Consider the following 23,917-nt stretch of genomic DNA (forward strand, 5'->3'; position numbering starts at 1 on the left):
TCTCAATTCCAGCTTTGCTGAGGGCAGATGGTCACATCTCCCCTCTAACACTTGTCCTTATCAACCATTCTGCAAACATAAAGGAAAAAATAGGAAGGTAGAATGGAGTGAGGCTCAATGTTGGTCCCAGTTAGAACATGGAGCTTCAAAGATTGCAGAAAGACTCAGCTTGTCTGATTACAGTTAGAACACCCGTCAACACTAGTTTTGCCAAAAAAATGTTTACATTGATTAATTTTTTTACATCCAAGTAAGAAAGTGAGAAGCAGAATTACACAAGAAATTAAAGTAGACAGAATGCTTAATCGAATGCGTAAAATGAATGTAAACATTTCAGTTAATGCTCATCACAGTGAAAGAAACGTGGGAAAAAAACAGAATATGGCAAAAACATTCAGCAGTTCAGATAGCATCCGTGGAAAGAGAAACAGTTAATATTTCAGATTCACTATTTCTCCCTCCACTGATGCTGCCTGACCTATTGAGTTTTCCAGCATTTTCTATTTTTATTTCAGATTTCCAGCACCTGCAGTTTTTTGACTCTCATTTACTGAGAGAAATGTGATAGCTGACCCACCATGGGTCTGGAAAGTGTATTGTACCTGACGGTGCATGGGGGGGAGAGGCCATGGGCAAGTAATTTCCTTGTGCAAGCATTGTGCAAGGGGCCATGCATGTAAGTGGTGCACTTCCCGCAACTTCTCCAAGGGTACTTACCTTGGTCACTTACAACTTTAAGAGCTGCACTGCACAAAATACCAGTGTGATCTGCCCCGGGAGAGCTTAAAGTGGTGCATCTAAAGTACAATTGCTGGTTCATCTGCTCTCAGTTGAAAGTCCAACATCAGGAGAGGTGGGTTGGAGACAAAAGCAGGTAACCTGCATCTCTATCAGATCACAGAACACCATGCCAGCAGGCCATATTGGGAAAGCATCAGAATAGGCATGGACCTGTCCCCAAAGAACAAAGAAAGTCTTACCTTGACCCTTGAGACATCCTGATCCATTGGTTGGCTTCTGTGACGGTCTGTTCAGTAGTGGCTCAGTCAAGCCTGGGTTCTTTTATACTCAAGCAGGCCTTCATCCTCCTAAAGGTCTGCTCTTCCAATGGAGCCACATGCTGTTTCTTCAGTACATATTCAGGCTCCAACACTAATGTAACCACTGCATGTCCAACAGCCTCCATGCAGAAGAACACCACATGCATCAGAACTTGTGATTCATTTTTATATTGTACACAATTGCAGAAGAGTCTGTTGTATTTCACAATCAAATTTCTGCTTCAAGTCGGTCTTTTGCTCCATAAAATTTGTATGGTACCATTGAATTTTTAGGCCATGACATCGTGCAGGTTCAGCGTTTATTGCTGTGAATTAATGCTTAGACAGAAATGACTTCCTTTCACAAAGATATATATATTGTTCCCATTACATCAATCATGTATCATCAAGTATTAAGCAGACAATTTATGACATGACAATAGGATTAACAAATATCAAACGTACAACTTTCGTCTTTAAATACTAGCTAATGTCCCTTGGTATTGTTCTTAAATAGTCTGGGATCTAGAGAATGTGTGAATTGATTGGCTCACAACAGCTGGTCTTAGGGCCAACACTTTACACAGCAAATGTTGATGACAGGAGAAGCAAAAAATATTTGCATTAAATTTAGAATATCATTAGTTGTCTTTTGAAGGGATGGAATAGTCCAGTTCATCTGTTGAGGACTTACTCCTTTAGGCTTCTGTCAAAAATACCTGACAGCATTTTGCATTTCGTGAACAAAGTGCAAAGGCAATTATCAGAACAGCATTCTTGAGTTCCTGCAAAGCAGTGAATTGAATGGTCAGTTAATAGAGTTCTGGTGCTGTTAAATGATGGAGGAGTGTAATCTTTTGAATAGTACAATGGCTCCTCAAACACCTGCGTGGAGCTGATTTACATCACACTCAGAGGATGGTACCTTGAATACAGCATCCTCAGGATTGCTCTAAACTGTTGACCTAGTTTATGTACAGCTGATTTATGTACAGCCCGTACATGCCAATGAGTGTTTGGGAGAGAAAGTGGGATGAGTTTGTTGGCTGCTGCTGGGCTGCAGGCATCTTCTGCCGTGTGGGAACTCAGTTCACGGCCAGATTTCTGTCCCTTCTCTAACTTGGGGAGGAACTGTACTCAGATCCTGGTGAGATTGTCAAAGCTACATTAGAGTACAAGAGCCAGAAAACAGGCCCTTTAGTTCAATGAGTCCATTTCAAATATAAAATACACATTTACACCAATCTGACATTAATCCCATTTTTTAATTCTCCCCAAATTCCCCACAGAACCACTCACCCTCATACCGGGGCAAATTACATTGTGCAGTTAACCTACCAACCTGCACATCTTTGGGATCTGGAAGGAAACCAGAGCACTGGAGGAAACCCATGCAGTCTCAGGGAGAACATGCAAACTCCACACAGAAAGTACCAGGGATCAGGATCAAACCTGCATTGCTGGAGCTGTGAGACAGCAACTCTAAAAGCTGCATCACTGTGCTGCTCTCAATACTCTGCTGTTTAAAAGTATTTACAATTCAGACCATTTTGATGGTTTCACATGGACTTTGCCCTCTCATGTCATTCAATAAAAGAAAGAGTTTCAGATAAAACACATAGAGATACAGCACAGAAACAATCTTCTTCAAACAACCTTGAATTTTATAGAGCTATAACCATTTGTACAGCCATCCCTAACCTCTCACCTCCAAAAAAGCAAGGAAAGCATTACTAAGCCTCTGTTAAATAAGTGTGCAGTTGCTGCCCATCAGAGCCCCAACGTCACTGGACCACTATGAGCAGAGAGAGGCTAACGCAAGAGCAGTTGTAGTTTCTCAGCTAGGAGGAAATTTGGGAGAAGTTCCTTTTTGCACCTTTGCGAGTGCTCATGCTGTTGGCAGGGAGCACTCAGCCAGAAGCCAGACGGGCAAGGAGGGATAGTGACATTATGCTCCCTCAGCAGTAAAACAATGGATTGTTTAAGAGTGGTTGCTTTGATACAAATTCAGCTCAAGGGAGCTCCCATTTGTGGATATAGTTGTAAAGAAAGTCTTTAAACTAAATCATGCCAGGATACCTATGAACTAATACAGTACTTTTGAAGGGTTGTAATGTGGGAAACATGGCAGACAATCTGTGCACAGCAAGACTCCACAAACAACAACAAAGTGGATTTTTTTAAACGATAAACACAAAATGCTGGAGACATTCAGTATGTCAGGCAGCATCTGTAGAAAGAGCAACAGTTAACATTTCAAGTCTGGGACTTCCCATTTGAGCTGGAAGCAAAAACCAAGTTAGTTTTAGGTTGCAAAGAAGGTGGGGAAGGGTTGGGTAGAACAAAGGGAATATCTCTGATAGGGTGAGACCAAATAGGTTAATAGGGACAGAGTCATAGTGGCATACAGCATGGAAAAATACCCTTCTGTCTGCTAAGTCCCTGTCAACTGTCAATCTCCCACTTATTCACTAATCCCCATTTTATTCTCCCCACATTCTCATCAACTCTCCCCAAATTCCACTACCACCTGCACTAGAGGCAATTTACAGTGGCCAATTAATCTACCAACCCTCAGGTCTTGGGATGTGGGAGGAAACCCACCCAGTGACAGGGAGAAGGTGCAAATCCCTCACAGGAGGCAGACCCAGTTGCCCCAGATTCAATGCATACTTCCTTCTAATTCTCACTTTAAGAGCCCACAGCTGCTGCTCTCCACTTCCAATTCTCTTGTGAATTCATGACCCAGGCTCTTCACTGCTCTTCTGACACGTAATAAAGATGAATCAGCCACCGTATCTGACACCTGCCCGCACACACAGGTAGAAGCATGTCAGCCTGAACCTTTAAACAAACACTTTTTTCATACAATTTCATACAACATAAATCACTTTTACTCTTCACTTTAACAGTGGTACCAAGTGAGTAAGGAGCGAAGAAAATAAATGCCAGACTCTAACATTACCCTAGGTGTGGTACACCTTGGAGCAAAACCTTTATTAAATTTGCTTGTTTTTCACCAGTATTACATTAACAACCAGGGAGACTGACTGGGGCAGACTAACTGCAAGTCCTTTCAAGCCTCACTGAAAAATATTGATTTTATTATATTCTTGGCCATGGCATGCAGACTGCCATTTTAATGTTGTATATTCAGAAAAGAACGAGCACTTGCAACTTACGCATTACACTGTAGAACTAGAGTAAATAACTTGCTTGTGCAAGCATCCTGGATACGTTACAAAAACATAAGACTGAGGTGTGGGGGTGGGAGGAAGGGGAGAACTTGACTGACCCTGAAAACCCATGGGTTTACTTGCGCAAGTGCTGTAGGTAAGAAAAGGCAGACTCAGACTCCAGCCATAACTGATTAGATACCACCTTCATCTTAGTTTAATTCCCTTCCTGCCCCAGTTTTTCACTAACTGTAATCTCCCAGTCATTTTTCTTTTAAATTTTAATGCTAGCCAGAAGTAAAAGCAGAACAATCTGAGACAAGGTCTCCTGTGAGTTGGGGCCACGGTGAAAGGGTAGTGGGCCTAACCAACATCAGAGCCTTTTGAACTCTTTGGACTGAAGCAGAGCTTATGAGCTCAGAGTATTGGATTCCTCACAGAAGGAAAGCAGTCTTTAAGGGGCCATACTTTAAAATATGCCAGAAAAATATGGAACATACCAATTCTCAGTGGGGGTCAGACCATACAGGCTAAAGAATGATCACGAGTACAGTAATGCAGTAAAAGCACTTGTTTATTCATTTGAAAGAAAATCTTTCAGCCACTCTGGAATCTTTAAAAATAATTTTCTTTCTATAGAATGTTTTCTTCACAGCACTAGGCCTTTTTGGGTTGGCAATTTTGGCTGACGTTTCACACTGGTCTGTAGTTTTCATAAACTGAAAAAAAAAATGCAAGTGTTAACCTGCTTCCACCCCAGACTTAGGGCAAAGCTTGCCAGATATCAGATTGGAGGCCCAGCCAGATTTTAAAGGTAGACTATACATCTTCCTAAAGCTTCAAGCAAATGTCCCCAGAGAAGAGATTTTGTCAGAACTGACACTAAAATAATTTTAGTTTAATTCAGGATTGCCATCTACAGATTTGCAGCCACTTCTGATGCCATTTGTTTGCTGCAATAAATAATTTGTCACACATTTGGTGTTGATCAAGTTATAAACAAATCTCATTTTCCCTAATTACCAAAAGGCAAAGATGGTGAAATTCCAGTCAGTTCTAGGGTCAGGTACGAGCTTAAACTTAATGTGAATGCAAAGGGGCTTGCTTGCCCAGAGAGGAAAGATAACTACCCTTAATATAACCATTTATCCTTACCCTCTCAGGTTCTGATTAAACAATGCAAACTGCCAGCATTGTCTGAAACTATTTCTGATTTCCAACAACTGTTTTTTTTAAATAACATTATTTTTTCAATAATCCCACTTCTATGAGAAGATGTTTAAACTTGGCCATTCAGATTATTTACAACAAACTTGTTCAAACAGCATCTAGTTCATTTCTTACTCCCAAGAGCCTTACCAATTAAGCCCTTGAAAGAAATACTATTAGGGCATTTTTTTCTCATTTACTAGTTCATCTTACTTGAATTTCTTGAGCCCAGAGACTGACCAAATGTGCTCTCACCTCACTGGTGGATAAATTCTAAAATAAAGCACATGTCATGTCTGCTAAGTTTATCACTTGAGGTATGTGCACATTAATGAGAACGTTGACTCAAAAATTGCATGTGGCTCATGTGACCCTGGGCAGTCAACTCAGATAAAATGTGTGGAGTGTCTTGATCTCGTGGAAATAATGAGGTTTCTTTTAGTGAACCTGTGGAGGATCAAATAATACAAATGAACTTTAACACCTTTCACTTCAGTGGATTTCTATTCATATTTCTTTCAGGTCATACAAGGAGAAATGAGGTGAATTAAGGAGAAATAGCTCAGTGAACAATCTAAACTAATATTGTGGAACTCCTGCTCTTCAGTCTCACTGACTTTTCACATCAAACCAAACTTATCACCTGTTGGGAAATTCAATCCTTATTTTATTAACCTGGTTCTTTAGTGAGTGTTTTGCCAGTACTGTTCTCATTTATTCACGTTTATTCTTTTTCTCAGCTGTGTATCCCATAAACACCAATTAAACAAAAATAGATGGAATTAACAGCACAGGAATAGCCATCTGTGTTCATGCTCCACTCAAAGCTTCTCCCAATGTATTTATTTCATCTCAATCTCCCCACTTATCAAAATAATCTTCTATTCCTTTCTTGTTCAGATACTTATCACCTTTCTCCTGAAATACGCTGTGCCTCAACCATTTCTGTAGCTGCTGTGGTCTATAATTCACAAATGTTTCAAATGGCTCGGTCGCTATTGACAGAAAAGCTGAAGTTCAATAGCAACTTTCAAAGGTGAATTGGATATAATTTAGACCCATGGGAATAAAATAGGGAATTAGTACTTTTTCAAAAAGCTCTCACTGCCAGAGAAGACACTTCTCTTTGTTAATTCTCATATGCTATGCGTCTGTATATGGACTCATCTGGCTGTGTCTTTCTGAGGTCTGTTACTAACTTCCTCATTACTTATAACATGTCAAAGTTTTATATCATCAACAAACTTTGAAGTGCCTGTATACCAAGGCTAACTGATTAATATATAGAAAAGTGTGCAATGCTGTTAAAACCAGTCCCTGGAGATATAATGTGATAAACAACTGTTCACTGTTATTCCTCACTTTATCCATTAGCTGATTGTATATCGATGCTACGATGTCCTTTAATCGATGAGCTTTAATCTTACTATTGAGTAGTACGTTGTTAAATATCTCTTGCAAATTGATACACACAACAACAACCGCATTATCTTCATTAACCCTTTTCTGTACTTCCAATTTTAATGACAATAATAATCTGGTAAAGAAAAGCTGTTCCCTGTGAGATTCTAATGTTATCTGTGCAGCATTTGCGAAGTTCCTCTTGCCATCATTGACTTCACTGGTTTTCTTGGCTAATGCAGATTTCATTTTCTCAGTTCCATGCGGGTCCTGGACTAAAGGCAAAGAGCACCTGAGAGCACCATTTATAATGTCAACATATTGCTTAAGAGAACTAGCACCCACAGATAAATACAAGGTCCTAAACAAAACCATTGTAATAAGCTCCTAATTTTAAAACTGCTATGATTTTGCAGTGCCTTTAAGTTTGATGTTGAATGAACCTGCAAACAGATATAGTCCTTCAATGTGCTCATTGGATCCAAGCCTCATTCAAGATCCAAAGCAGAATAATGTGAGAAAACTTGGAGTGAAGTTGCAAAAGTTCTTTAAGAAGTTAAAATCGATGCAAATAGGAGCTTTAGCTGGGTACCTTGGTCAGCAAGGATGAATTGGACCAAAGGGCCTGTTTCCATGCTGTATGACTCTATGACTCTATGACAGTGACTGATTCCAGCTAGAAAAAGCTCAGCTGTTGTTGCTTCACACAAATTCACATGCATGGAATGAAACCATCAACTGACACAGGTAGATTGTTAGAAAAATAACTAACAGTATATCCCATCCTACTCCCAACACCAGGGCATAGAAATCAATCCATGCTGTTTTCTTGGTGTTGAAACAGTGTTGTGGATCACCCCAAATGCTCTTTGAGAAACTTACATAAACAGCAAGAACATTAATTGCAAGGTTCACAGAATAATGTTCTTGGGTGTTTTTTTCAATTTCAACCCAGTATTCTCTCTTGAGGTGTTCCAAATTCTCACTGGTGTTACAATGGAGGTACGATCTTTAAAGAACGTAATTCTATACAAGCTACACTCTTCAGTCTACATGGGAGTGTTGCCAAAGAATTAGTTGAAGGGATGGGAGAGTGCCTGGGGGATAAAGAGGTGGACAGGCTGCTGGTGAAGAACAATGCCAAAGGAGCTATGATCGCTGTGTTGGGCGAGCCATGTTAACTCGCCAGGACTAGAGCCTGGTTCTCCTGGAAGGAAATTGCAAGGGAGATCGCTGTAAAGACACGAGAGCAGTCTCTCAAACTGCACTGTAGGGAAACATGTGGCATGAGGGCAAAGTCTCATCTCTTTGGCTATGGAGTTTGGGTGACCTCCCTAATGCACCAATTAGCATTAAACCATGGCATGTGACAAAGGTTAACAGCAGACATCTGGAGTGATCCAGAGGCTAAGAAATTGAGAATGACTGCAATAGATGAATGAAAAGCAAAAACTGAAATCTTTTGGTCATCATGGAGATGTGATTGCAACTGACCAGATTTAGGAATTATATATTCCAGGAGATTTAGCTTTGAGAAGAAATAGGAAAACTGGAAAAGGTGGTGAGGAATAGCCCTGATAATGGAAGACTTGCTTCAGGCAATAGAGAGGAAGGTTCTTAGTTTGGGAAATCAAGAATTAGAACATAGATTTAAGATGAGCAGGAAAGTTTAAGGAAGATTTACAAGGCAAGTTTCTGCTGTTTTGTTTATACACAAGAATTGTGGATGCCTGGAACACACTGCCAGGGGGAGTGATGGAAGCAGGTACCAAAGCAACATTGAGGATGCATTTAGACGGACACATGAACAGGCAGGGGATGGAGGAATATAAAGCTTCTGCAGACAGATGAGATTAGTTAGATTGGCATCATGGTCAGCACAGACATGGTGGACCAAAGGGCCTGTTTCTGTGCTGTATGGTTCTATGTTCAATGTAAAATCAATCTGGCTGAAGCTAAGAGACAGCAAGGGCAGAAAACATGGTTGGGAGTTGTCTGAAGCATCTCAAACAGTAATGGTGATGCAGGGTATCGTATAAATCAGGAAATTAGAGGTACACGTAACAAGGGTAATACAATAGTCACTGGACACTTCAACTTGCATAATCTGCAAAACCACACACTCAGAAATAAGTATTCAGTTCAGAAAACAAATACTGCCGAACACCTGATATATTGATCTAGGAAACTACCTTTTACACACTCCATATAAGAAGTGCTTTTCTTGATCAGTATGTTGCACAACCAACTGGGGAGCAGGGTCTTTTAGTTTGAATACTGCACATTAATCTGGTGGTTGAGGAGTTTTGAGGGAAGAGCAACTGTAATATGCTGGAATCTTGTATAAAAATTTAAAGTACATTAGTTCAATTAGAAGCCAGGGTCTTAAATCAAAACACAGCAAACAATGAAAGTTTAAGGTGCAAGTTTCGATGATAGATTGGGAAACTACATTAAGCACTGGTCCACATGCCAAAGGCATTCTGGTAAGTGAATTGATCTTTCCACATTACGGCCCCCCCCACCCCCCTTTGTAGGTCAGTGGTAGGAGAAGCTGGGGGAATTAATGAGAATTAATACATAGTTCATGGGAAATAAGCAAATATATGCCTCTGAAACATAACAACTCAAAAGGAAAAGTGCTCCAGCTATGGTTAAGACAGTATTAATTCATAGGGAAAGGCTTCTAACATTGCCAAGAAATGCATTAAGCCTGAGGATTGGGAAAATTTCAGAATTCACTGAAGGAGGATCAAGAAATCAATAAGGAGCAGGAAAACAGAATATACTAATCCATCAAGAAACATTAAAAACAGGCTGTAAAAGCCTCTGTAGATAGCAAAAAGGAAAGAGTTAGCTAAACGTAACCTGGATCCATAACAGACTGAGAGAGGAGGCATTATGTTGGGAATAAAGAAAGGGCAGGAAATTTAAATATATATTTTGCTTCCACTTTCACTGGAAATAACGGAGAATAGCAGGTGAGCAGCTGCATGAAAAGCCGGAAGGAATTGGTAAAAATAGTATTGGAGAAATTAATGGGACTGAAAGCCAACATATCCCCAGAACCTGATCATTTGCATCCCAAGATTTTGAAAGAGGTGACTATGGTGACAGTGGATAAGGTAGTTGTTATCTTCTAAAATCTCAGCAATCCTAGAATGGTTCCCACAGACAGAAAATAGCAAAAGCAACCTTATCACTTAACGAGAGAAAAAACCCAACAGGAAACTGCAGACTTGCCAGTCTGACATCAATGGCACGGGAAATGTGAGAATCTTTAAGGAAGTTGTAACAGTTGTAATCAGTTGGGCGGAGTCAGCATCCAGGGGAAACCTGCTCTGGGTTAGTCTGATTTTCCGATGCAAACTACTGCTATTTTTGGGGTTATGTGAACAAATTTCAAGACTCATGAACGTTTCACTTGTCAAATTTACAAAACTCGAGCAATGGCAGGCTAGGTGGAGATTTGTAAAGCAGCAATTGTATCTGACCAAACTAATCTTATCAAATGGCAAAGACAAGTGCCATCATTGACAGATGCCACTGATCGTTGCATTGTACTGCATGAGTGAGAGCAGTTGGAGGCTTTTGAGTTCACCTGCTCCAAACCCCCACCAGCAGGGTCAGGATTTCATACCAGCAATGTTTGAATGGCCTTACACCCTTACCTGTGAGAGTGGTGTTAAATATTTTTCAACATCTGCAATTTCCTGCCGAACATATGCAATAAAGCTGATCAGCTGTCAGAAGTGAGACCAGCATTAAGTCCTAGCTCTCACAGTGGTGTTGCTTTTACCTCAACTTATCTTTTTAACAAGATGGTAGGGGTATTATTAGCAATGTGGCAGCTTTTATCTGTAACTGAGCTGGTGAAGCAACCACAGCTATTACGCCGTGGGAACTGAATTGAATAAGGAGCCATAGGCTTACTGAAAAGGACCTTTCCATCCACAGTTAATAGGTCAGGAAAGACGATTGAAGGATGTCATATTGGTAGGATCAAAAAGCAATTGGATGTTTATCTAAAGAGGGAAGAGGATGTGATAAGAACATTTAAGTCTGTCATTAAAACAATGAATTTCCTGAGTCTTGGAGCCTTTTTGTTTCTCTCATTCTCTCAGAAGTGGATGAGCACCATGCACAGAGCAATACCACTGAGCAAGAAATTACCTTATATTGGTGAATGGAGTCGGCCCAATCTCTGCCTCAATCACACAGTATACACCTGGTTTGTGTTGATTTTGATTGCAGAAGTCATTTAGATTGACAAATGTAACAAAAGAAGTAATTGCATTCAGATTGCATTAATTCATTCTGGTAAATGATTCAGCTCATTAATCCGTTGCTCTGTTTCACCCTCCACGACTGCAGCCTGACCTGCAGAGTATTTCCAGCATTTTCTATTTTAATTCAGAATTTCAGCATCTAGAGAAACAAAGGACTGCAGATGCTGGAATATCTAGATGAACAACTCTGTGATGCTGGAGGAATTCAACAAGCCAGGCAGCATCCGTGGAGAAAAACAGTCCTGAAGAAGGGTCCTGACCCAAAATGTTGACCACCTGCTTTTCTCCAAGGATGCTGCCTGGCCTGCTGAGTTCCTCCAGCATCATAGTGATTTGCATTTCAACATCTAAACCTTTTGCTTTGTCATTTATTGATTGCTAACCAGTCATGAAACCCTGGATTGTAATTTTTTGCAAAGAATAATCAAGTGCCAGAGACCTGGGGCTTGACCTTTCATGAAGGTGTAAAAACACTTCTGAAGCAAATAACACACTAAAACATTGCAGCTGACTGTAAACTTTTGAGGTTGATTGAGATCCATGGAGTTTGTGGGTTCTAGTATTGTTTGTTTGTTCTTGGAATTGTGAAGAGATGCTTCAAGGTCATCATGTCAAAGATCCTTTGTCACTCTGGGATCGTGCTCAGCAACAGAGTTTATAACTGAATAAGTGAGCTTTAGAATTAGCTGCAGCAATTGCCAAAGCAATAAGTGGCACAGATGGCAAGTCAACGAGTGTTGGCTCCAGTTGTTAGCTCATCCTTTTCCACTTCACCACGAAGCAGATCAATAGCATGATTTACTGGATCAGACACCAAGCCATTCAGTGGTTTTTCTTATCAATTTACTTTGCCCTTTATTTTAAGCTTACTCTTTGAGCTTCTTAAAGAGAAAACCCACAGCCCCTCTCCCCTCCACCCTTTCCAGTGGGTGACAAAATGTTTCTTCAGTCAGCCAGATGCTCCTTCCAACCAAATAATATATTTTTGCCTTTTTTTTTAACAGCTTTTCCCATTAGTTGTGTACACTTCAGCTGGCAAATATTACACTGCCAACTGTGTTGAGAAAAAGTGTGCCTGATTGAACTTTGTGTGCATCCCAGACCAGAAGTTACCTACATTGTTAAACTCTCTGTTTTTTGTTTGTTAGTTGCCCATTTATTCTGATAGAGAGGGCTAAAAATGGCACACATGAGACTATTAAGCATACAGTTGCTTCAGACTTGTTCACCGACATCTTGTATTTAGCTTCTGACCACTTAAGATGAGACAAAGGATTAAATAAACCCCAGGCAATTGGGAGGAGGATATTGACATTCGATGTGATCTCTGGGACACTTACACGCATTTTTATCTAGTGCTTTGCTGGATTATATGTCACTGACCCTTGGGAAAAAATAGGGTGGAACTCATAATGAAAATGAATTGGAGTTTGTGTGGGCCAAACTAATTAAGATTTCTGCTGTTAAACATAAATTAATGGATATTTGAAGTAAAGAGATTTGTTGAATGTGAATAGCTTTAAGGCCCAATTATATTAAGAAGCATTTAATCCACTAACCTACTGACACCACTTGTAATAACACAACCTCTGTTGTTCCGAGGCATCTTCTGAATTGACATGGCCCCTATTTAAAGTGTCGTTCCCTTGTGGTACTCGTGGATGCATGGTTCAAAGCAGTTCTTCATGCTGGAATGGTAGAAATAGACACAAAAAAAGAACAAGAGAACACCACACAGAGGTTACTGTCTCTACTTCAGTGCCATTCCAAGGCTCCCCCCTTGCCAACAACAACGAAAACATGTTGCAATGATATACCATTAGTGTGCTAAAATAAGTTTGAAAACATTTCTCAATTAGACAAATGCTAAATTCTGCATTGCACTTTTAAAGCTATCGCTACACTGCAGTTGACGGAAGAGGAGAGTTTAGAAAGAAGGTTCAGAATCATTTCCCAAAGATACATGTTTTTTCCTTGGAAATAATCTCATCTATTATTTCCTCACCTCTGCCAACCTCCAACCCTACCCCAGAGTTAACCTTGGTCACTGCTCATCCTATCCAGATCTGAAATGGATTAGCATCTGTTTAAAAATATTGAATGCTAAATTGAAGCAAGAGCACATTAAGTGCTTGTACATGAACTTAATGGGTTGAAAACTCCGCTCTCTGACGTCTTGTTTTTCCGAACCACATTGGTAAATATGAGCAACTCTTCCAAGCTAAACAGGCAACTGCAGAAGATTTAGATGGTGTATGCATAAAGGGTAAATTTCTGGCACTGTGTTTCTGGCAGGAAGCTGGACCCACTGGCAGAACATATCAAAATTCACGCGTCCAATGTCCATGGTTTTCCGACCATTCATTTTAAGCAGGAGCAGAAAATTTCTCTTAGAATTTACTGATACCTATTAGAATTTAAAATTTACATGAAAAGCTTAAATAATCAGAAAAGACCAAGATGTATGCCAGTGAAAGGCATTTCCTGGAGTTCGTATTGCAAATAAATACTGGAACCAAAATGTTACTTTCTCCTGTTCAAGTAGGTATTGGTAGAAAATATATTTCAAGTCGGTAGCCATAACGTTATTGACACCACTGTCACCTGCTTTGAGTAGAGTCTATCCTCACGTTTCCACTTTTGGGAGAGCAGGTCTAGAATCCACTTTGTCACTAATTTTTTTTCTTGCTGAGACGCCTGAATATTTTTCCCAGTTCAGTACATTCCCCTGATTTGTTGTGCTGATCAATTGCATCACAAAGCAACGGACTTTATATTCTTACAGTTCTACACAGAAACCTTTGGATTGCTCCTCCCAGTCTTTTTACTAAGTCCATTTTTTTTGGAGCAGCAAACAAAATACTGGAGGAGTTCAATGGGTCGGGCAGCAGCAGCAGCATCGATGGAGGGGAGTGGACAGTCGACATTTCGGGCCGACTCCCTTCATCTGGACCAAAACATCGACTGTCCATTTCCCTCCACAGATACTACCTGACCCGCTGAGTTTCTCCAGCATCTTGTTTGTTACCTCAGATTCCAGCACTTGCAGTCTCTTGTGTCTCCATTGTTTTTTTAGATGCATTTCTGTGCTTTTATTTGAAAATGTCATGAATGCTTTGAAAGGGAAAGCCACTAACTTGCACTCAGGTGGATCTGTTTCACCAGATGAAACAAGCTCTCATTCTAATGCCTTTCACAACCTGATGACATCCCAAAGCACTTTCCAGACAATGACTTCCTCTGGAAGTGCAGCCTCTATCTGCAGCATTCCCATGCACAGTGCTGCAGACAAGTCATCTGGAATGGGTACATAAAAAATTGTACCATTGGGACCCGACCACCATATCGTCCATGAGAAACGTACTCAGTTCTCTTTTTAAATTGATGTTGTGTAGGTGAAGGTAAAGTGCAACCAGGCAGTCCCTGATAATGGAGTAAAAATGTGTTACTGAGCCTAATGTGCCATCATATTTATGATTCACAGTGAAGCTTTTCTGCAGCTGAATAAATGATTAAGTAAAATGACATGGTGTTGGCAGGTGGATGTGTTATTTTGTCATTTTATGATCTATTCTGCCCCTCATGTGTCACACACCTCAGTGGATGACAGCTCGTGAGAAGCATCTAATGCACCCCTTGTCTTACAGGTCATACCTTTCCCAATGTCTTGTGAACTTCATGGAGACTGTGCTTGCCGAGATCCCACAGCTCAGGAGCATGGCAAAGTGAGACAGCAACGCTTCTACCACGGACACCATTAGCCGGGAGGAACCGGGAACTGCTAACAGCTGAAGGCAGACTGGAAGAGCCACACATTCCTTGCTGCTTAAAGGAGAAACTTCTCCAACCAGATGATACTCACACAAACACATGCGCACGCGCGCACACACACACACACACACACACACACACACACACACACACACACACACACACACACACACACACACACACACACACACACAATTCGACTAGTCTGCCTTCTGTCTGAAGACTGGAGTGAGAGAAAAGAATAAAGACATGAACGACACATTGAATGAACAAACCCCAAAATAGCATGTTTTATGCCTGCTTGACTGGCCTCTCCTGGCCAATCCCTTGCCCCCACTCGCCTGACTCCCACAGTACCGTCTCCCCGAACTATACTTTATAAGGGTTACAAACACAATACCACCACATCCAAAAAATAGAAATGTTTTCGGCAAAGTGAGTAAAAAAAAGTTCAGATACAACACAAAGATGATTGTCCATAGAAAGATTAAAGAACAATTTACAGATGGAAAAGCAATTAATACACATTTCTGAAAGGAAACAGCTGTTACCATGGCTGTTGCTGCTGCCTGATAACCAGCCTACACACAGTGTAAGAGCAGGTTAACACCAAACCCAAACTTCAGTCTATCTGCCTTAAGCAAAACTTAAGCTTTGTTTTAAAACCCTTTGATTTCATCTCTTAATCTTTTCATTGAAAACAGATCCAGCCAAAAGAATGAGCCATATTTCAAGGGAATCAAATCTGCTTGCACTCATTCCAATTGCTCTTCCCAAGGAACCCAATTTCGATCCAGAGGAGATTCAGACCAGTGGAAGGTAACTTTAGGGGATTGGTGTGAGGATGTTAATGTCACTCCAAAGGTGATCAATGAGTGGAATAAACTTAAGGTGAAGGGAGACAAAAGCCCTTGAAACGGCTTTATCTGTGTCAAAAGGGTGTTTTATATCAGCAGTTGCCGAAACACTGGACTAGCACACCTAAGGACTACCTTGTAAAACCAGATCTGCAAAGGGCAACATCCCATGAACAGAACTGCTAGACACTAGTTTTTACCAATAGGCAATTATAATTGTCATGAAATGCGATAGTGTTGGTTAAATTTAAGGGGATTAAAATCTTAGTCTCTCAGCTACTTGGATAAAACCTGAAAGGAACATGAATAAACAGACAAAACAAAAGTCAGCTTTCAAAAAAGAATCTCGAAGCAAATCTTGGCAATTGTTTTAACAATGCAGATAGAGTTACCAATGAAGAGGACAGCCTGGAGAATGATCACATAGATTCTTGGTGCAGAATATATGGTGGGTTAGGCATAAAAAAGCCAGGCACTCGATCAACCAGAACAGAGTTCATACATTGAGCACCTTTAACTAAATCTGCAGCACACACCATCTACGTTTGTGCCTCGGTGCAGATCAATGCAAGACTATATATTCTATTTGTGGGGGAAAAGCAGCACAAAGACTGTACGCTGTACAGTACTCTTTGGTTGGCATCAAATATAATTACTGCCATAAATATATTACATAGTTTTGCAGGCAGTTAAGGAATAGAATCGAAACTGTATAGAGAAAGATAACACTGCTACCTTACTGAAAGAATTTGCTAAATTCTGTTCCACCAGCTTCCGAAAACCCTAAAAAGTACAAACTCTTGTTGAAGTGTCTCTGTTGAATTGCCATCAGCTTCTAAATTGCATTCCTTGAAGTAAATGTAAGAGGTAGACTTCCATTCAGTTGGGCCGGAGAATGTTGTTTAAAAAAGAAACTGCATGATCCTTCTATTGAGAAAGGAACACAAGTTTGGAAATATAATTATAGAAGTCACTGCTGTAAATGCTTACTGGAACATGATGAATCCCCATTTCCACACACTCAGTGTGTAGAAACTTTCAAAGGGCAGAGGTCAGAATATCAGTGTTGCATGTTTGTAGTTTTATTTCCAATCTACAATTGTTTATGGCATAGTTTTCCTTGGGGCCATTGGTTTGGTGATTTCATCCAACTATCTCTGTAAGTTTCATTCAGTACAATGTTTCCAACGGGAGATGAACAAGAATAAGTCAAAATATCCGTAGGGAGCATCAAAAGTAGATATTTTCTTGCATTGTCTTACAGTTGGGCCACTCCTGATATTTGTCTGGAATATATTTGCTTGTTTAACAGAGGCATTAACCTATTGAATTAAAAATAACTGCAGTGGTCCAGTACACAAGTTTGCCAAATATTATCTATTATCAATAACAGTAATTTATAGTCTTTTAACACCAACAGTCAGAACACTTTGCTCTAAATTCACAGTGGAAAGATAAAAATATCCTGCAACTGAAGTCAATAATTCTCAGTAATATTGGTTAACACCTTCTTCAGCTTACACATGGAGAATTGCCATCAGCTTATAAGGACCTGCCAGTTTTTCCCCTAGGATCAGTTTCCCGATGCAAAGTGCAGCGTTCAATACCCATTGTAAATTTAGTGGAGCCGGAATATCTGGTTAACAATAATCAGGTGGCATATACAAATAAAGATCCCAACAGTATGAATAAAATGATATCACATTGGAAATTACAATGTGAATATTAATTTACAAATTCTCCACAAATTCATGTAAAATCATTTAATCATTCCCGTAGCAAAGTTGTTAACGTCTTTAAATAGGTAAGTGCCTTGGTTAAAAGAATGAACAGCAATCTGAGACAAATATGTACCAATATTTGTGCAGTGATATTTGTGATGTACCTCCATGGCTGATGCTGTAGTCGTAAAAATAAAAAGGTGAGGATGTATACGCTAAAAGGAGAGAATCATGGGAGAATGATGCACATTTTGATTTTCATATCTATCACTCACACGACTTCAGTGATAAGACAAACTTTTGCTTCAGCTTAATTTTTACAACAAAGAGAGCAAAGTGCAAAATCTGAAGCAGTACCACATGCAATCGTCCAAGTTTCACTGTTCTGTAAGTATAACTCTAAATTTTCCAATAGACAGTATTTCCTCATAAACTGTTGGTCAGGACCTCAGTGGCTCATACTTTTGGCTGGTTGAGGTGTGTCAAAATGTGGAACATGCCAATTTCAAAGGGAATTTAAAACAAGCCAAGCTACCTCCCATCTCTCTTCCATTTTGCCTGGTTGTAACTGTCGGTTCTTATCGGTTTTACCTGTGTTGTTTAAAAAAAAAGATTTCATGCTGCAAACTCCTGACAGACGAGGTTGTGCAAACTGCATGGACCGAGATTGAGAAGAGAAAAAAAAACTACCACAACATTAGGGTTTAGACAAAAAAAACATAGTTCTCCATAGGATTTTGGTGTAGTCGCGTCGTAATGTCTTGTCGACTTTTGTGCATAGTATTAGCTCCAGATAGAAGAAAAAGGAACAACTTTTTGACATTTAATTGTTTAAGTGTTTAAAGTGTTTATTTGTACTTTTGTTATAAACTTTTGCTTAATTGTATTTAATCAGTATTTTTATTGTGCTCAGTAACTGCATTTGGATTTTCTGTACAGTCATTTACAAAAGTCTACATCAATGTTTGTTTTTGAAAAGCTGCTAAGGTCAGACAGGTATTTTTTTGTATCTGATTCTATTTTAAAATTTTAATTTTTGTTTCCTGAGGCTTTGCATACATAATATCTCGTGCATTTAAACATTTTTTTAAGAGGTGATTAGTTTAGCTATGATAGCAGCCATTAAAAAGGGACAATCGGATGCAGGAAGCACAGATGGAGGAAATTCCAGAAAGGTTGGTGTCAAAAGAGTTAATTCTTAAACTTCCATTCAAGCATTTTGTATGACGGTGAGGTTTGCTGGGAAGACCCTTGGCTTTTGCTAATTAATCACAGATATTTTGTTTTATATAATCAACAAAATTGTATTAAGATGATAGTTAATCAATATTTGCTTTTTCTTTTGTTGTTATTTAACAGCATACAGAAATATTGCTGCTTTTAACAATGAAATATTTCAGTAATGGGAGGCAGATAAATTCAGTCTAAATACCGAATACTGATAATTGATTTAAATACCAAGTCACATTTGCTGGTGGGATGCTGGTTATTTTCTCTCAAGTAAACTGGTCACAATAGTATGTTTTAAAACACTCTCCCCCACAACCAATCATTATGAACAGAAGTTAAACTTATTTGCAAAATTCCCACATTATCTGTTGAGGCATTTTTATTTTCCAGAAGAGTACATGAAGTCTTGGTTTCTGATTGATCATTTACCTGTCTGCATAATACAAGTCAAGCTGTGATTTCTTTGAGAGAGGAAATATTTTCATATGGTAACTGCCATTGTGAAAAACCTGGTATTTATTAGTCATACTAGTTACTTGTTGGGCACCTTATGGAAGTCATGAAAACAATAATCAAATGAAGTGCTGAAAAACGTTATAAATGTAACAGTCTACTGTAATATCATATCTCTTGCTGTACCTCATGCCTGTAAACTAGCTGCTTTTAATTTTTAGTTTAATTTAAATTTCCTAGCAATATATAAAGATGTAAATAGTAGAGTTATTTATTAAGAATGTCATCCATTTTTAATTTATATTTACACTTTATCATCTAAGTTATTTTTACAACTTTACAATTCCGTTGTTACAGCCATTTTATTACCTTAATGGTATGATAGGATATGAAATCTACATGAGACATACTCTGTGCTCTTGTAGCTCTCTCATTCTGAAGTACAGGACATCGAACCACAAATGAATTTAGTATAACACATGCATCTGTGAAATGATTACCCTTGCCATTGCTGTGACTTTCCTTTGGAGTAAAACCTCCATATATCTCTGGAAGTGGATTTGGATCAGTCAATGACCAAATATCAACAGTGTTTCATTAACAAATGTATAAGATAATACCACTGGAAGGATGACCTGAATTAGAGTTCCATGGGTGGAGTGAGTTAGAATGCAATCCTCAAGTATTGATGTTGAATGGTCAATATTGATTGTACGAAACAGTTCTGTTGTGCAGATTTTGCTCGTGGCACTTACCACACACACTGGGCCATGTTTTTCTTTGATATGATAAATTTTCCATGACTGTATTTGCCAAATTTTAAATCTTCCATAATTCAACAATAATCTATATGAAATCAAGGCTTTGTCACTGTATTGTGTGTGCAAATCTGCCTGTTAAAATCTAGCAGTTAAATTGCACTTACCAAAACAACCATTCAGCACTGACATAGTAATGTCTCTCACCCCCTGGGTTCACATGATGAAGTTCCTCCTAACCTTTATCCAGAGTGTCCAACACTTCATCCTGGATTCTGAGATGAAGGATGATTCATCCCTGATTGGCAGCAGTACATAATAGTCACAGCATGTTTTACACTGCCTTTTAAAGTTCAGTTCCATTGGAGAGTTCATTTAGCATCATCAACCAGAGATGAATTTCCAGGCAAAAGTTGTGCTTTTTTGTTGGTCTTCATTCCGGTGAAGCAAATGTGCTTTGAGATATTAAAGAAGTCTAAATCAATCTCAAAATTGTTTCTCTTGCAGGAACAGTGTAAGAAAAATAATTCTTTGAATACATTGATGTCCCTGTTGTGGATAACATCATCTTTAATCATTTGTAGCCTGTTCTCAGTTTCCATAGGAACATGAAGCAGGAGTGAGAGAAGATGACATGTCCTTCTGAACCAGCTCCCCAATTCAAGATTATCTCCTTCCTGAGCTTCAGTTTCCCACCTGATCTCCAGATTCCTTGATTTCCTACGATTCCTAAAAATTATATTAATCTCAGCTTTAAATATTGAACAACAACTGAGCACCCAAGGTCTTTGGGATAGAAAATTTCGATGACTCACAACATTCTGTAATAATAATTTCCTTTTGACTAGTGTCTGAAATGTCCAATACTTTATCCTGAGACAATGCCCCTTATTCTAGACACTGCAGCCAATGAAAACAGTTTCCCATCACTCACACAGCTAAATCTGTTCAGAATCTTCTTTTATAAGTTCCAACAAGATCACCTCTCATTCTTCTAAACTTCAGATATTAGAGACCCAATCTACTCAATCACTATAGAATCTCTCTGAGTTATCCATAAGTATTTCACATTTACTGACTTACACTACATTTATGCACAGCAATGGCAAAGTGAATCAAAAGAGCTTTGTCGTGAATGTTTTAAAAGAGATAATAATTTTTTCATCTGTTGTATGTAGTCACTGGTCCTGACAAACCAAAATTTAGCTGCTTTACTCCAGCATCAACCCAGATGCAAGAAACCATTGTCAGGTCAAGTGATCAGCAGCCAGCATTGAAGCACAAGGAGCTGTTTTAGTACAACTGGTGGTTAGAACAAGTTTCATCAGTTTTTCAATGGATCAGAGTTGACCATTGACGCTGTACTTTAATACCATTATGGTGTTCAGAAAGCACTGGTAAATTGGTGGAATGCATTCCACTATCCCATACTCACAATGCACTGTGTTGGGCACTTACCACAGACATTTTTTTTTGTTCTTTTGTACCGCTGCATATATTTTGTTGGTGCTCTAACTTTACACAACAAACATCTGTCTGGTGTACTGTATATTTGTTTCTCTGGAAATAATTATTTCTTATGGATAAATAATGTCTCCTCCCTGTTATGTATTGGTTAGAAATAAACACTGGCTAAATGAAGGAAAGTGAAGGTGTGCCATACCTCATTTATAAATTTGTTTTTTTTTGCAAGCAGTGTCTGTTTATTGGCCACGCATCTGTCATTACTGCTTTCAACTGACAGGTCCATTACTCAAAACAAGCTGTTTTCATTAAAGTAGACATGCCAATTTAGAGGTGAACAAGTGCTATGGTCTCCACTTGGTTTGATCAAATTCTGTCACACACATCAAATTTGGAGCCAAAACAAAAAAAAAGCAAAGATGCTCTTCCAAATTACGCTGAAGGGAAACCCATGTAATGTATAGTCTACTTATTTACATAATTAGAAGTCTCCTATCTCGTTGGCTGATTTGTTTCACAGATTCAGAGGTATCCCAGTTCAGAAGAATCATACCTCATGACACCACTACAAAACAAACCAGTGCATTTCACCCAAATGATAGACATTTGGAAGAAATAAGCGGCGGGAAAATAGAGTTGAAAATAAAAAAAACTGTAAATGTTGGGAATCTGAAATATAAACAGAAAATATTGGAAATATTCAGCAAATCAGACAGCATCCATTGAAGGATTTGCAACTTTAAACGTTAACTGTTTCTCTTTCCATGGATGTTGCCTGAGCTGCTGAGTGTTTTCAGCATTTTCTGTCTTTATTTAGGAAAATTTTCTCCATTTTGTTCTGTTCACAAAGCTGCAGGAACCACAAAAACAGGTAATTAGTTAAACTAATTTTTTGTATGGTATTTTTCCCCCAGTTTCTTTATTTCATCCAGCTGAATGTCAATAATGAAGAGCAACAATGGGACATAAAAATAACTAACACATTTAGCGTAACGCTTTACAGCGCCAGCAACCCGGGTTCAAATCCGGCCACTGCCTGTAAGGAGTTTGTACATTCTCCCGGTGTCTGAGTGGGTTTCCTCCGGGTGCTCCGGTTTCCTCCCACATTCCAAAGACGTACAGGTTAGGAAAGTTGTGGGCATGCTATGTTGGTGCCGGCAATGTGGCGACACTTCCGGGCTGCCCCCAGAACACTCTACACAAAAAGATGCATCTCACTGTGTGTTTCGATGTACATGTGATTAATAAAGATATCTCCTATACTATTCCGTGGGAAAGAAATCAATAAAGTGAGACTTAAAAATGTTCCTTGTGAAACAACGATAAAAAGATTCCCTTTGCAAAGATTTTATCTTGAGCCTAGGCCTTCACAACTGGGATTTTCAGTCTCTGTGAAAGAGTGCATACTCGAGGTGCATGCTGAGAATTGCAGAATTTTCCTAGTTCACATGAAACTGCAAAACTAATAGTGCATCATATCAGCCAGTATCACATGGCTACCCTGGCTGACAACAGGAACATCCTGGGAAGGACTAGGACATTCCTGTTCCTGTTCCTGTGGCTTGGTTGTAATAGGAATTGCATTGTTCATCTTGTCCTGGTAGAACTGCCAATGTCCAGAATATGTGAAAATAACTTTAAAGTAAAACCATTATTTGTTTCAGGTGATTAATGCAGCTTAATCTATAAGATTTATAATAACATAATGACATGATTTGCCTATGACCCAGGCTTATGTGGGAGCATTATGGGTTCCCATTTTAGATACTGACATCTGGAGTAAGTCACTCAATCTCAGCCCATGACCATGTGGCAATTTTTTGATGTCTTCATTGGCAGGTACCAGGAGAAAGGGTATTCATCATCATCATTAACTTGTAATCTGAACTACGTCACTTTTGGCTAGTTCCACTTCAATTTAAAGATCTCTGTTCTCATCTGTAAACCTGTCAATAGTTTCTCCCCTCTGAATCTGCAACCCCACTCAGCTTCTCCACATCCTTACCATGTGTCATTGACACAAATGCCAACCTCAGCCTGAAGCAGCAATTGAATTTCAGGAGTGGCATAATCTAACCTGGAACTGGACACACTTGCATTTCACTGTGGGTAAAATCAATCTCCTTTCATGCAGCACTGAAAACAAAACATGCAACATGAGTGGATTGCCAAACAAACGTGACCTTATGTAGACTACCACGCGGTTGACTATTAAAAGGGCTTGCAGACCACTGTGTTCAAGGATTAGGAGGGCTAGGTAATAAGCGTTGGCCCAGCCAGCGACACCCATGCCCAGCACACATTGAATTAAAAGAAGAACACTGTAAAATCACTTTAGCTGCATCTTTAAACACCTGATAGTCTCAGGATTAAAACGATGGAGACAAACCTATAAAGCTGTGCCCACAGCTTCCCTGTTATCCTTTCCCTTCTTATAGGGAGGTCACTAATGCAGAATTACAAATCACTCATTCTAATGCAGACTGGGCAAAGGTGACCAAACTTCCTGAATTGGAACTATCTTATAAGTGCCAATGAAGTAAAGATT

At 39.3% G+C, this 23,917-nt stretch overlaps 1 protein-coding gene across 4 annotated transcripts in view; it reads left to right on the forward strand.

Moving 5' to 3' along the window:
* pappaa (pregnancy-associated plasma protein A, pappalysin 1a) overlaps positions 1-21,551 on the forward strand; it is a 275,180-nt gene extending 253,629 nt beyond the window's left edge. For all 4 annotated transcript variants that reach the window (XM_052037112.1, XM_052037114.1, XM_052037113.1 and 1 more), the window contains one exon: positions 14,763-21,551. In XM_052037112.1, coding sequence (XP_051893072.1) covers positions 14,763-14,876 — 114 coding nt within the window. In that variant the 3' untranslated portion in view covers positions 14,877-21,551. The remainder of the gene's footprint in view (positions 1-14,762) is intronic.
* The last annotated feature ends 2,366 nt before the right edge of the window (positions 21,552-23,917 follow it).

Source organism: Pristis pectinata, chromosome 23 (assembly GCF_009764475.1).
Source record: "Pristis pectinata isolate sPriPec2 chromosome 23, sPriPec2.1.pri, whole genome shotgun sequence".
NCBI classification, from domain to species: domain Eukaryota; kingdom Metazoa; phylum Chordata; class Chondrichthyes; order Rhinopristiformes; family Pristidae; genus Pristis; species Pristis pectinata.